Source organism: Pygoscelis adeliae, unplaced genomic scaffold (genome assembly GCF_000699105.1).
Source record: "Pygoscelis adeliae isolate BGI_AS28 unplaced genomic scaffold, ASM69910v1 Scaffold457, whole genome shotgun sequence".
In the NCBI taxonomy this organism is placed as follows: Eukaryota; Metazoa; Chordata; class Aves; order Sphenisciformes; family Spheniscidae; genus Pygoscelis; species Pygoscelis adeliae.
In genome coordinates, this window is record NW_008825153.1 from 307,336 (window position 1) to 323,556 (window position 16,221).

Here is a 16,221-nt window from a genome sequence, read left to right on the forward strand (position 1 = left end):
GGTGAGGGGTCTGGAGAACAAGTCTTCTGAGGAGCGTCTGAGGGAACTGGGGTTGTTTAGCCTGGAGAAAAGGAGGCTGAGGGGAGACCTCATCCCTCTCTACAACTACCTGAAAGGAGGCTGTAGCGAGGTGGGTGTCGGTCTCTTCTCCCAAGTAACTGGCGAGAGGAAATGGCCTCAAGTTGCGCCAGGGGAGGTTTAGATTGGATGTAAGGAAAAAGGTCTTTACTGAAAGAGTGGTTAAACATTGGACCAGGCTGCCCAGGAAGTGGTTGAGTCACCATCCCTGGAGGTATTTAAAAGACGGGTAGATGAGGTGCTTAGGGACATAGTTTAGTGGGCATGGTGGTGTTGGGTTGACGGTTGGACTCAATGATCTTAGAGGTCTTTTCCAACCTTTATGATTCTATGATTCTAAGACACAGACCTGTTGGAGCAGGTCCAGAAGAGGGCCACGAAAATGATCAGGGGGATGGAACACCTCTCCTATGAAGAAAGGCTGAGAGAGTTGGGGTTGTTCAGCCTGGAGGAGAGAAGGCTCCGGGGAGACCTTATTGCAGCCTATCAGTACTTCAAGGGGGCTTATAAAAAAGATGGGGGCAAACTTTTTAGCAGGGCCTGTTACAACAGGACAAGGGGGAATGGCTTTAACCTAAAGGGGGAGTAGATTTAGACTAGATAGAAGGAAGACATGTTTTATGCTGAGGGTGGTGAAACACTGGCACAGGTTGCCCAGAGAGGTGGTGGATGCCCCATCCCTGGTTGCTCCGAGCAACCTGATGTAGCTGAAGATGTCCCTGCCCACAGTAGGGGGGTTGGACTAGATGACTTTTAGAGGTCCCTTCCAACCCAAACTATTCTATGATTCTATAAAACAAACCTGTATAAGAATCAAGGTGCGATGCATGTCTGGCAATAGTCTGTTTTGAGATTTCTGGTTGTTACTTCTACATAAATAATGCCATCTTTACTTCTCAATACTACTATTCAAGAATCAAGGATAAGCTTTGAGGGCTAGAAGTTTAAAAGAAGTGTAATGGATGCAAGCTGGGCACCCTGGGGTGGGAACGTAAACCACGGAGCAGAAATACACTTCACCAAAAGCCATCTGTAAGGGCTCACACAAGGTTTGCAAATGTCTGTTTTCTAAAAAACTCAACCCTTCCCTACCCCCTCAGTCTGTTAAATGCAGTGCATTCATTTCTCTGTCAAATATGGTTGTTACAATTCTGCTTCAACCACATCTTCTGAAAACAGAAAGGTGATTTACTTGTAACTGCTGATCAAGATGCGGTGGCAGTGTTTACTTCCAGGGTGCAGCTCAGCAACACCCACCTACTTGCATACCACGCAGGGCAGAGCATGCCCTGCATCCTCTCCAACCCCAAAGCCCTGGAAATCCCTCTCTGTGGATATGCACGTAGACAACACATCCAAATGAAGACACACCAAGATAAATAGGGAAGACAAACAACCTTTCTTTCTCTGGCAAATGCATGGCTATATACACATTTCGCAGCAGGAGAGCACTGTTTGCACATTCATAAAAGCCTTTTTTTTTTTTTTTGGGGGGGGGGGGGTGAAGCATGTCTTTAGTATTACACCAAGGAAAAAAGGGGAAAAGGGAGCATGCCGGTTCTTTGAAATCCAAGAAAGCATTTCCAAGAATTGAAAAGCTGCCCTTGAATCCTTTGCAGAATACAGACTCATCCTTCAAAGGAAACAGCTGTCTTTGAGGGACTAAATCCATCCAGAATAAACAGAGGTCCACAGCCATAAGTTCTCCTTAAAGTAAAGCCTACGTATAGCCACACTGTTGTCATGGTTAAAGATATTTCAAGTCAAATAGCAAGGAAATTGTACCTTTAGTCTAGCCACTTAAGAGACTCCCACAGAATGCTAAGTTAAGCTCATCTGAGCTTAACAACATGAGTTTTTTCATGAAAAATGTTTTCCCTCATGATCAAGGATTTGTGTATATTGTATACAGCTAAAGCACTGTTTCCACTCTTAGGAAGTCATAAAAGATCTTACTTTTTTTTAAAGGGAAAAGGGCCTTTCCTCACTTCTTTGACTGTCTTTCCATTGACAACGGCAAAGTTGACTTTGCTAGAAACACAAGATGTTAGAAATCACGGATCAGGAAAGAAAATTCCACCCTTACTTTCCCTTGGTATTAGTACATTCCACAAAGTCCTCCACTTTACCAGAAGAAATACCTTTAATTGGCTCTTCTGGAGATTTCAGACCAAGTCTGATTTCCTTTGAATACTGGAAAGGTTCCTCGGCTATCATCCCAAAAGCTGTGCTAACCAGGGAGTAGTCTTGAAAAACCTTTTTTTCTTTTCCTTTTAATTGCAGAGCTGTCTCAAAGACATCCACCTCTGAATATTCTTAAAGAGCTCCTTGGAAACAAGCCAAAGGCCAAACCCAGCACCAGTCTCCTCAGTTTGTAATTCAGAAGAAATGGAAGCTCTATTGCAGACTGTCTCCCCCACAAAAGGTGGGGGTGGGTGGGGTGGGGTGGGGGTGTTTAAACTAAGGCATAAAAACCTTAAAAGCTATTTTAATCTTAAATTATTCATCTTGGTCGAACAGCAGTCATTCCAATGGAATGTAGGCTTGTACTCCAACAGCAGTTTACTGTTTCTAAAATAAAGGTCAGGACATGGTAATACATCAGTGCTAGATCTTTACTACGGAGTACCTGCACATTCAACAGTCATTGTCCCAGTGTAACAAAATTAAGAGAGAACGACATTTGTTAAAAGAACAAAGTTTAACAGCAATCCATCATATTCTTCTTTATTAGGAAAGGAGAACAATATAAAAATCCCATTACTTTTACAAAAAACATCCAATTAAGTGTGCATATAAGGAAACTAAAAATTAAGGCAAGCCTCAAGTAACTGCTACTTGCCTGTTCTTTTCATCCTGCTTTTATAAAAAATGACACATTTTTGCTTAAAACAAGGATATGGAACTCTGCAAATTGAACTCAGCACTGAATTTCTTACAGGGACTGTAAATTTTGGATCCTTAAAGCCCATAACCACAGGTATTTCTGAGCTGGAGACACCAGAGATGTAATCTCTGCTTTTGTTTTTCAAGTTTCTACATACTTCTTTGGAAAGATAACCTCGATTTCAAGTACGATATAAAGAACCCTAGACATTTGTCCACAACAGAGGCTTGCAAGGTAAAAAACATACTGAGACATAGTCGGGTTTTTTTTCCCCTTGTACCAAGTAATACACTTTATGAAATGAATCAATCACATTAGATATATATATCAAAGCACTATACTTAAGCCAGGGAGCAAAGATGTTTCAAGTGGCACACAAAAAAACCTATTCCATGTAAAATAAGTGTATGCTATTGATGATAATGATTCCCATTGTTGTACCTCTAATCCGTCGACTCACCAAGTTATCCCTAAACACAGGTATGAGTTTATTAAATTGACAAGAGACAGACTGTCTGATCATCACCAATGAAAATCCTTGAATTTCACCGGTCTGTGATCACTGTCACAAGATCTACTCCACTTAGGAATGCTGTTAGGTCTTCTCATACGCAGCCATGCTAGAAAATAAACAGTAGGAAAGGAAGAGAAAACATTCAAAACTCTGTAGTCTTTTTTACTTAGTTTTCTCTTGCACAAAGGAAACTTAATAGCGGGCAGAAGGACACAACAGGTCTCCTTAACTCTGACAACTCTCTCCCTTCAGCAGATTGGAATCACGTCTTTGTAGTGGAATTTGAAGTATCGTGCAAAGAATACAAATGCTGGAAGCAATGAGCAGATGGGAACCTGCTTCTACAGTAAGAACCTCACAGAAGAAAACAACCCCGCACACCACCTACCACCATGCAAGATTCTGCTCTTGGAGGATAATTAAAAAACAAGCAAACCACAAAGTTTTAAAAGCATTTGACACGTTAAACTGAGCTTCATTTCAGTTTAAATATCGCAACAGCTCAAAAATTGAAAGAGTAAGTGTAGCAAATGGTAAGTAAAGGTCTCAGCATTAGAGAGAACGTATGCTTCAGAATAAACACTGTTTTTTCATGCAAACATAGCATTTCCACATACCTCTAAGATTACAGATACTTAAAGTTATTTTTAAAAAAATCCCAACCTTCGGGTTTTTTGCACAGACTAACTGAAGGACAACACTGTACAAATACAAGCAGCAGGTGCCTACCAGGGCGAAGGGGAACAAAGCATCTTACTAGGAGGAGGAAGGACTCTTCAGCTCAATTTCCCCACACTGTGGGGGAATGAGTTTCCAAACAAGACCTTTTTTTTTTTAAGTCATGTACACATTACATTTAAACATTTTAAACACAAATATAAACACCTTACATTTAAACATGTAAAAAAAATTTTTTTTACAACATGAAGTGTCATTTAATGTCACCTTCATCCCAGCTCTCATCCCTGCCATCCTGCCACGAGATGTCACACAGGCTGTTGGGGAGTATGAAGTGGAGTAAGTCAACTGACATACATCAGTAGTGGTATCTAGACTGATAACCACTGTTCTAAATTTCAAGTTTCTATTCTACAAAAATGGGAAGAGTTCTCATTTCTTTAAGATAATGCACAATCATACCTCAGGTTTTTTGTTCTCAAGGAAAGCTGGTAACACTTAAAGCTTTTTCTGAAGTTACTCACAATATACAACAGGTAAAGATTCTTTTAAAATAAACCACAAAACTTCTGTGTTTGTTTGCTTCCAGGCTTTTACCTCCCATTTTTTGAGCATGAAGTTAACACTTAACCTAAAGATCGCATGAGAATGCTAAAAACAGACTTACTCTGACATCAGTAGCATCTCCATGCCGGATAATGCTGGCCCACGTTGTCGGTTCGCTGCTATTTTCAAAGTAGTGAAAAACCTTTAAGACCCGTTCCATGGCCCCTGGGGAACGCTCCATCCCAGTACTGAGGTGCGTCTTTGTACTTGAACTTGGTGTATGATTCAAGTTTGGATCAAGGTAAGCTGCTGCCATGGTTTTGCTAGATGCTAGGTATCTGTCATATTCTAGGAAAGGGAAACAAAAAATAAATTAATTTTAGTTATACCTGAATCTTACACTGATTCATACAAAGCGTTTACTGGAAATACATAAAGACTCATTTTTAACAGACATTGAGTTGCCATTTTTGAAGTCCCCTCCTAAGATAGTTATACCATCTACAAACATAAAAAACCTACCCAGATGACTACCAGAGTAACCGCAAGCCCCTTGGAGCAAGCCACCTGAATTTGAACAAGTGGTATCTTTGGCAAGACTTCTTCCTTTAGTTTCTCAGTGACTTAACTAACAGGCCCCCGCCAAAGCCTTCAAGACTGAATAGCACCTTCCAGTTTTAACAGGAGTTCCTATTCCTAAAATCTCCCAAGTCTGGTCCTACAATAAGCCCCTAAAGATCAGCATAGGGAAACCCTGACAGCCCAGTCACCGAACTGGAGGCCTTCCACTAAGCCGCCGCACACTAACACCAGGCTCTCCTGTTTAATGCTAAGACATTGTCACATCACTTGTTTTGTGCTATTTTGGGAACCAATGTGACTCAAAACCATCCAGAGCTGAATTCATTATTCACTGAGGAACCATTAAGAACTCCACTGTCCCTCCTCTCATCAACTACTAAATAAGTGGCTAAGTTTTATCATCGACTAGCCCAGTTTCCAAGTGATTTCCAAGTCTGGTGGCAAAAGGCATGGACCATGGTATGAGCCTGCATCTCAAATTAGGAAGAAAAAAAATGCCTCTTGGCTACTGCTGCAAATTAGTCAGCCACAAGCAGATGGTGTCTGAGAAATCAATGCAGTACAAGAAAAAAAGAGCAAACTATAATACCTCCTCCCTCGCCTGACACAGTCTCAAGCATCATTCCAGCCAGCAGGCTGGAATGAGCAAAGAACTGCAGGGCTTTGCTCCAGGCTTAGACAAGTGCACTGAGATTTCTGTACCTCCTCCTCCCAGCGAGCAGCCAGTGGGGAGGCAGTTTTGGAAAACTGAAGATGATAAAAATAAAATAAACTTGACCTTTTTGGCATAGTACTCTCAACGCCTTTCTGGTAGTAAAGCTGGCCTGCGAAAGGGGGCTGGAGGAGAGTGAAACTGCTTCAGTACTGCTACTGAACGCCTCAGCCTTAGTTTACTTCAGTGCAAGGCAGAAGAGACCCACGCTTCCAGCTGAGCTCCTGTAACGCCTGGCTGCCCCTCAAGAGAGCTTCAGCCACCAACCTGTCACCCGCCATGGTGCTCTGCTGACCTCCCTGACAACCAGTTCAGGAAACTAGCAGCGGGGGGGGGGAAATGATTTGGTTTTTAAGGTTGGCTTAGTTTTACACCACAGCTGCCTGAAGTAGCTCATCATAGACGTTAGACAAGCACAGAGCAAGAGAAGCTGAAGCAGGTGGTGGTCAGGGGCAGGAGGGGAGACCATCTCCCCTCCAGCAGCAGCTAGCCATTACACCAGTTCACCAGTAATGTCAAACCACACAGTGAGCTCAGCTAACAGGAATCCAGCACCAGCAATATCAAGGCTTGAAATCTTCAGGCTGTAGATAACAACATTTGCTAGAGGCTAAAACAGGACTTGAAGTCTAACACAAGGATCTTAAGCATCTACCTAATTCAGACCCACAAGATAAAGAGGAAACAAACAGCCCATCTGTGCAGTATGTCTTTGCCTCTTGAATAAATGGTCGAATTGCATTCATCTAACAGAACTTTAAGAACTTAAAATTGGCAGTACTGGGTCAGACAAAAGGCCTCTAATGTCCTGCCCTCAGGGAAGATGGTAAGAGCGGCCAAGGAGACACTTCTCCCAAACATTCCCCCAGTACCTGACCCTTGAGGGACTTTCCCCACCCGCCAAGCGCTAGCTTAGTTTCATAACCCTGTTGCCTGTCTGAAAACTCAAGAAACCATTACAGCTTTTGTACCTTGCTTTATTGTTCTCGTCTGGCAATCAATACAAATGTATTAAGCCAACCTTATGCCCACGTTAAAACCTTTCCTCCTATCCACCCTACACTAACAGATACAGATCAGAAAAATGCCAGGAACCCCTCCACAACGTTACTGGACTTATCCTCATCAAAGGAGCTTGCGAGCTGTTTTCATATAAACCTTGACTTGAAAGCTGAAGCAGGTATAACAATCTCCCCTGTGGCAGACTAATACCAAGACGACATGACCGTACGTGCTCCCAACTGCAGGGCTCCTCTCCTGTAAGGTTAAAATAGCCATCATGAAACTCCAAATGTCCGCAGGGTGGGCAGTTTCATTAGGACAATTTGCGTAGACGAAACCCTTCAATAGTGCAACTGCTAGGAATGAAATGGCGGTTTTCAGGCTCAGACATGTGCCACTTTTAACCCTTCTGCATTATGTTCTGCCTCTTTCAGAACAACCTACTCTACCTCAAAGGCACTATTAAAAACGCTAAGCTTTATTTCAAGCTTACGCACACAAATGGCAGGAAAATTTGCTACAAACCAAAGCAAGATGAGTAATTCTTTAGTAAAGGAGAACTAAAAGAAAGCCTGCTTTAATATTAATTTGCATATAATTTTAACATACATATTCACCAGATTTTATCTGGCAGAAAAAGAACAAGGAGAAAAGCTACAGGAAAATGTAGAAACAAGCATTTAGAAGATGTCTGACCACCGACTTAATACAGACAATCTGCATCCCTTGGGAGCAGCAAACAGAAGAGCAATGAAAGACATCAGTTCTTACACACAGGAGTGCTCTTAGGCAGCGTAATTTTGGGCAAAACATTATTACAAATTTTTCATATTCATCACATTGAAGGAAACGTGTGGAATCAAACATTGGACTGACCATATGAGGTACAGGCTATTGTCAGTTTTCACAAGGTTTTATCGGTCAGAAGTTACTAAAGGTAAAAACAACCTCCTATGCAAAATTAGAAAAGCAGTTTTCCTTAGAAATTTGATCCTCTTTGGGTTCGTTACAACTTCTTTACAAAATCCCAATGTTTACTTTATAAGGTACCAAAAGAGCAATAAATTTGATAGCTCAAGTTATAGAAACACATGCTGTATCTCTGGTTATGGACCTATTAACATTCCCACTACTACCAGGCCTTGGGTTTGAGTTTATAATGTGACTGTAAAACTCTGCCCCAGGACAAAACTTCGTAAAACATAGCTGCTCTTGATGCAAGGGTAGTTAAACAACTTTTTTTACAAGATTTGCTTAGTTGTTTTAAGATACAAAGAAAGCCAAGATTACAACACTAGGATGCTTACTTGGGTTCTTCTAAATTAAAACCAGATTGGTTTGTAATCCTGCCATTACAGATCTCAGTTTAAAAGAGCAGCTTTAGTCCTCTTGGTATTAAACAGACAAGTAGTATGCTATTATGGAGCAGAAACAAGCTACAGCCAACTGAAAGAGGGTAGATTTAGGCTAGATATAAGGAAGAAATTTTTTATGATGAGGATGGTAAGACACTGGAACAGGTTGCCCAGAGAAGTTTTAGATGGCCCATCACCAGAAGTGTTCAAGGTCAGGTTGGACAGGACTTCAAGCAACCTGATGTAGTGAAAGATGTCCCTGAAGACTAATAGTCTAAAATCAAGTCTACACTAACTTGTTCGTGCACGAAGTTGCATGCCAGCTATCCCTTTGAGCTTCCAAGAGCAAAGACTATTGGTCTCCAAATGCTCACACTTTACAAAAAAACCACATTTCTCCAATACTGTAAAGACTTATTCTAAGCTTTGGGGAGCAGAGTAAGCCAAATCTGGCCTGCTGATATTTAGCAGCTCTGCTAAGATATTACAGTTGTCACCAAACCATGACGCGTGTTATCATTCAGACAATTTGCTCTACCTGTGGAGGAGTACCTGACATTTAGAAAAATATATGGGAGACAGTTAAATGAGATTAGAAGATAAAGGTTTTCAAAAAACCCAAAACCCAAACCAAAAATCGAACAACACAGCACTTCACAGCTCCTCAAGTAAATCACAAGAAAGCACTGTTGACCTTTTTCGTGCTCCTTTCTGTCTTTATAGAATTTGGTTTTGAATATTTCTCATTTTCATTACTTAGGTAGCATTTACATTAGGAATATATAATAAAAGTTGATTTATTTTCTCAAAAACACACAAAATAATGAGATAACTAATTGAATCCTTCTAGAATTCTGTTTGCAAGTCATTTGCTGCTTAATGTGACTCCTGCTGACACATCTTACGAGCACTGCATATTCCCCATATTTGTTAACTACCTCAGAAACAAAGTCAGTATTATGACTTTTAGTGGTACAAACAATCAAAGTTCAAAGACACATTTCACTACCAGCTCCGAGTACTTAGAAACTAAATCACTTCCACTAATGAGTCAAAAAATCATAAATCAATTAACTAAAAACTGATTAGTAAACTGATAGAAAAGTTAAAGTAGTCTTATAAGGGAAATCTTTTCAATGTAAATAATGTCTTCAACATTAGCAGTTTGATAATACATTAAAAAAAACCCAAACAGAAAACTGTTCCTCATACTGGCATTGGCAGATGGCCAACAACAGTGTTACTGAGTCCATGTGACACGGAACCAAGCTGTAATTATTCCACACTGTGACTTCATGTTGTCCTTTGTAGATATGATGAAGTTTTAAAGTGTTGCCCAACCTCCATATCCTGATCCCTATCTCAGGATTGAAGGCATTGACATCTATGAAATAATGTCCCTTCTAGGTTGCAATTCCACAAAGTAACTTGGTCCGTCTCAATTTAAACCTATAAAAATCTATATAAATCTATTTAAAAATATAAGACTATTAAAAATACAATAAAAATCCAGAGTTCATGTCTTTGGTCCTGGTGTAAAAATTCTACAAGACTTAAAATACTTTAAAATATTGAAGTTATTGAAAGAAATAAAAGCTTTCAGGTTACTTGCATCCTCAATAAACAATACGGCTTTATTAGAGTGACTGTCTAGAAAGCAGCTTTGCAGAGAAGGACCTGGAGGTCTTGGTGGACAACAAGCCAACCATGAACCAGCAACGTGCCCTTGCAGCAAAGAAGGCCACCAGCCTCCTGGGCTGTGTTAGGCAGAGCACTGCCAGCAGGTCAAGGGAAGTGATCCTTCCCTTTACTCAGCACTGGTGAGGGACATCGGGAGCGCTGGGCCCAGTGCTGGGCTTCCCAATGCAAGAGAGACATGGACATAATGGAGAGAGTCCAACAAAGGGCCACAAAGAAAATTCAGGGACTTGAGCATCTGTCACATGAGGAGAGGCTGAGAGAGCTGGGACAGTTTGGCCTGGAGAAGGGAAGGCTCAGGGGAATCTTACAAATGTGTATCAGTGTCTGTTGGGGAGGAGTGAAGATGGAGCCAGACTCTTCCCAGCGGTGCCCTGTGAGGACACAAGGCAGTGGGCACAAAGTGACAAACAGGAATTCCCATTTAAATATAAGAGAAAGCTTTTGCACTACATGGGTGGATGAACACTGCAACAGGTTGCCCATAGAGGTTGTGGAATCTCCATCCTGAGAGATATTCAAAACACGACTGGACATGACCCTGACCAACCTGCTGTAGCTGACTCTGCTCTGAGCAAGGGGGTTGGACAAAACGATCTCCACAGGTCCCTTCCAACCTCAGTGATTTTGTGATTTGGTGATTAATAATTTCTTCCACATTCTAAATTCCTTAGAATTATCCATAATGCATCTTGCATCAAACAGTAAACATCTCATGAATGTCAAGCTCAATCCATTTTCACAGTTTGTATTAAATCCTACTATAACTCACCTTGCAAATATTAATATGTCTATCTCAACCTCACAGAAAGTAAGGATGTTAAGTACAATTTTAACTATGTTCCCCATGACAAAACTTGTACTTTCAGTAGTCTGTGTTAAGAGTCAGCACATTGCTGACTTTTGGTATGCCATCTCCTGAGAGATATACACACACACACATATTTATCATAAAATCCAGTCCCAATGCTTGCTGTTAGACATAAAGTGCATGACTCGCTAAAATCCTTCTTAGCAGCACTTAAGACATGTTTCTTCTAAGAAAACAGTCACAGTGTATTCAACTACATGTTGATGATCATGTGGCATAGCTGCACGCTTGGGAGTGTCCAGTCACAGCAACAGTCCCATTCCCAGAAGACCAGACAGAATGGAACGGTGGAAAAAGCAAAGTGGTGAAAGCAGCAGCCCCAGAACACATACATGCCATAGGAAAGAAGCAGCAAGCACACTAGGTGTGCAACAACTTTTTTTTTTGCTTTTACCCAATGTTAACATCTTGTTACATATTTAAGGATGCAGATTTAAGGATGAAACTTGGAGAAAACCATTAGGTTTGTGATTTCAAATTAGGGACAAACATAGAAAGAGAAGAGAAAGGGTATTTTTTTCCTATTATCATCACTTTTGCCTTCAGAAACAGTCAATAATTTCAGCTAATTCTGTAAGTCACACTGAAAATTCTCTGTTTATTTCCTACCAAGTTTATTTTTCTTGTTCTCATTCTTTCAGCTAATACCGATGTTCAAAAGCAAAAGAAAAAAAAGCAGTAATCCTTTGTTCCACCTTAGACAACTTTCAGCTATACTCACTCTTCTTGGTAATACTTGCTACAGCTACATCCAAGAACGCATTTATTTCTCTTGCTGACCCCTCTCTGATCCCCTCCTGGTCACTGCTCTCTCCCCTCTCCTCCAGATATAGATGTATTTTTAAGTACAGTAATTGCAGTCAAAAGCATTTATGAAGGCCCCCAGGTCAAAGTATAAAGCAGCCTGGCCGGCCACATTAAAACAATTTAAAAAATGAGTTGTTAATATCTATTTTAGTCTAAATTGACACACCAAATATTTCACTATATCGATATGAAATGGAAGAATGGCCTGGTACCAGCAATTCCTCTGAACACCTTTTTTCCCCTGGAGAATATTGGCTAAACAGTTGCTAACTTTATGTCTCCATACAGTTCAAAGCAGAAATGTATAGCTTTTCTTTCTTTGCAGAGTTAAGTATTTTAGAAATATACTAGAAAAATCAACACAAAAAGATAATACAGACCAAAGTCAAAACAAGTTTAGCAATGCAAGTTGCCAACACAGGAAAATTTATTTCAATTATACCCATGTTTTAGGAGATTAAACATTCAGGGGAGCGTGAAGGAAGAATTCAGAGAGAGCGTGAACTACAAAGCAATACAGGGCTCTGAGCAACCTGACCTAGTTGAAAATGTCCCTGCTCGTCACAGGGGCATTGGACTAGAGGACCTTTAAAGGTCCCTTCCAACCCAAACCATTCTATGATTCTATGACAACCTTCGGCCTGTTAAACAGAAAGAAAGCATATCCCAGGGAAAAAAAAAAAAAAAAAAAACAAACAAACAATAAATATACACATCGCCTAACTAACTGAAACAAGAGCATATTCCATGTACAGCTGCTACTGATGCAGGCTGTTTTAAGGACTTGTAAGTCACTAAGTGCTACAGAAGCAGTAGCCTTTTACTGTGGTAGCACTGCACCTTGGGATGAAAAGATAGGGAAAAGTTTCAAAGAACACTGACAACCGGCTGAACTATTTGTACTGTCAAGCAGCAATTCAAATTTACCAAGATGTCTTGCACTCTGTCCATCCTGCGACATTCAAAATGGTACCCATCCTTCTCACTAACAATCCCACAGCATTAAGTCCTGACATACCTTAAACACTCAGTTTAACCCAATTTTATCGTAACATTGCATAATCTGCGCCACCGGCAATTCCCTTTGGAGTTGGCACCAATTTCTATTTTTAATATTAAAAAATTCAATAATGAGGAAACATCAGTTGTGTTGGGAATACAAGGAAATCAATGTCTGTATATGCTTTAATTAGAAAAGCTATCCAGCTAGATACTTACTTCATTTCTCAATAGCACTCTGAACCTTCACTGTGGTCCCCTGGTACCACTGAAATCCAAGTAAACACTAATCTCCCCTTGCATCTTCTGTTGCTGATCTTTTGAATTTCTCTAGCAAGTTGTAGAAAACTATAGTGATGCAGTTTTCTTAAAGATGACACCAAAGAAGTGAGCAAGTAAAAATTCCGTATTTCTAAAAAAAGGTTAAAATTCTGTTCTGAAGTTGTACCACTGGTTGGCAGCAGCCCTACCTATGAACATCAAAACAAGAGGGTGAAGTAAGCTGTAAAAATTCAAGTAATTTTATGATACCACTTACTGAAATATTGCTCTATGGAGTCCCTACATAGCACTAGGTCGTCTTCTAAACAGGTTTAGAAGTAAATAGAAGCACTGAGTGTATACTGTCTTTCTACAATACAAAAAGAAAAAAAATAAATTAGAATTGGTGATAAAGCAAGTGCGCTTCTCAGAAATTAAGAACTAAAAATGTCTGAACTAGAGGCAGTTATGGAAAGTAAGCTGTGATAGTGCATAGCCAGAATACCTTAACACATTTGGGTTTGGTTACCGTTTGACTTTAAACCTGTCTTTCCTAGTTTTACATTACTGAATTATTATATCATCCCAGCCCTGTATTTCAAAACATTAAATTTTATAGGCTTTTACATTTTGATCTTTTTAATACAGTTTTAACTGTGTCTGTGTTATCCCTGTTTTTCATGAAAACCAGAAGCACACATCAGAGAAAAGGCACTTAAGTGCTCAAGAGGAACAGACCTTGACAACAGCCACTGTTATAATAGGCTATTGTCATGCAGTCACAAAAATCAATGACCTGTAAAAAGTTTTACTTAAGCCTGTTCTGGCTCAAGTGTTTTCCAAAGCCAGTAATTGCAGCCTCTGGTATACAGGTAGAAACGAAGAACAAAGTGATTCTTATTCAAGCGACTGAATGGAAGTTCAATGTAGGCTGACCATAATAATTCACCTAATCACGAGCTTTTTGAGACGATGCTTCTGTGTATCTCCACACACATACAAAAAAAAAATTCAGTGATTTTTCATAGCTGCGGTTGTTGGAACTGGGCATGTAACATGTGTCTCCCTGCATCCTCACATAAGATCCTGAAGAGCAGAGTAAGTTGTGATATTCCCTTGGATCCCCCCAGGAATCAAAGCTTTTGGCTCCTCAAGAGCTCAAGACTCTATGCTGTGTTTGAGGACCTGAACACCAGCTGCATCACTCTTTAGCTAGACATTCGTTTCTCCTAAAGCCTCCATCTACCGCACCCAAAGACAGAAGAGTAAGCAGAATTAGCTTAATTAGTCAAAGAACAGAGGCAATAACTTCTCAAATTTGGCATTTGATTTAACAGTCAAGTCAAAGGCATAATGCCTGATAAGAAATCAGTTGGTGGCCTCCAGGATTCATGTACTGACATGATCGTGAAACAGGCAAAAGTCCAAGCCTCTACTATGGTGACTAAAAAGTCTCAGTACTCTGGTGAAGTCAAGCTAGGAGCAGACAGATATACACTGTCTTGTACGTATTACTTGATATATATTCAAGATTTTTGTTATTAAAAACCCCAACTTGATATAGCCTTAAAAAGGCAATTTAAAACACTTAATCCACTCAAAACAGTACATCAGGGCCTTCTCCACACTTCTGGAGTCAATACCAATGATTCCATTTTGCTTTGTGGCAGAATAAGATTTATGGATTCTCTATCAGTGCTTTCATCCTAGGTGGATCCTCTTGACATGCTGTGTAAGGCTGAATCTAAGCCCAGGACCTCTGCCCTTTCACTCACTATCTCACTGCAGCTGGAATTCTCTCTTGGACATAGTCCCTCTCCCCACAAAACTAGGGACTTCTGTCCTGTGCATTGCACATCTACCGGGAGGGGCATTCACTGCCTTTGTTCTTTTTAATACTGATGAAGTTTATGCTACCGACTTTTGTGAGTTTTTCCAGTGAATGCTCCATTAAGTCTTTGAAAAGAACCATCAACACTGAAAAGCTCTGAAGACCCGTATCATCCAAGAAAACACCCTTGGCCCTCACCAAAGGCAGTTTTCAGCCTTTTACCTCCAATCTACTAACACAGGGCTACTGAACCTTCCTTGAGTTTAGATTAATTAGAGAAAAGCAGCATGTTTAATATACTAGAGGTTCTGAGGTTCAGCATTTGCATTGCACTGAGAAATAAGGAATTCACAATTTTAAGGGAAAGCTGTCACTTGGGTAACCTGATAAGGATATAAAGTGGGTTCAGAAAGGGTGTTTTCCTCAACATTCAGTAAATGGGGACAGAAGACAGAAAAATGCTTACCAAACAACTGAATTAGAAAAAAAATTGGTTTTTTCTTCTATAACCATCTCCAATATGCATGTCAGATCAGGCAAAGATTTAGCTTTGCATGAGACACAAGCCATCAAAAAGGTTAAGACTTCAGAGTCAAACCATAACAGCTGCAATTAGAACATTCTATTTCCAACTGAGTCACTATTTCCTTAAGTTTTTAAACAAGGGAAAAAAGCCATTCTTAAACTAGGTATCAACCAGCTGAAATACATTTACTTTAGGTCTTCCTTCAAAGTTCTCTGAAAGAGAAACCTAATACTTTAAAGGATAAGATATTGGTCTGTGGTAGAAAAATTAATTGGAACCCGGAAGAGCTGGGTTCAATTCCCTACAGCAAGGCAAGTTTTGTTACAATTAAGCTTCATCATTTCTGTCACTTCAAATTATGCAAGAAATCATGCAGGAACATCTCTAGAACACTCGATCACAGCATGTGTGGCACTGTTTTCCTTTCCCCTCCGCCCTCCCATGATAGGGGTTATCCTGGGTCAAAACTATACCATGCTTTTTTTCAAGGCATGAGCAATAAATACAACACAATTTTTGCCACAACAAGCTTCAGCCTCTTCCATTAAAGTAATTGTGGTATTTCATCTAGCCCATCTCATCCCACCTGAACAAATCCAGCTATTTATTAGTTACTGACAGTTATCTAATTTCAAACAACTTGGAATGGGGTCAGAAATATAAGGCAATTAAATTGCTGCAAATTTTGAAAAAAAAAAAATCAGTAGTAAAATTTAGTCTTCACACATTCTTTGACAGCCCATCAGCTAGCTAATGAGCACAAACATAATGACAGATCTATCAGCACTCACTTAGGTCCAAAACCACCAGCATGTGCTGTCCCTCATCATGAGAGGGTATCAAAGGACACATGGGATGACTGCTGTAACATCTT

General features: G+C 40.2%; 1 protein-coding gene across 9 annotated transcripts in view; it reads right to left on the reverse strand.

The window, feature by feature from the left end:
- PTK2 (protein tyrosine kinase 2) overlaps positions 1-16,221 on the reverse strand; it is a 212,688-nt gene that overhangs the window by 134,278 nt on the left and 62,189 nt on the right. For all 9 annotated transcript variants that reach the window (XM_009328415.1, XM_009328414.1, XM_009328412.1 and 6 more), the window contains exon 3: positions 4,825-5,051. In XM_009328415.1, coding sequence (XP_009326690.1) covers positions 4,825-5,019 — 195 coding nt within the window. In that variant the 5' untranslated portion in view covers positions 5,020-5,051. The remainder of the gene's footprint in view (positions 1-4,824; positions 5,052-16,221) is intronic.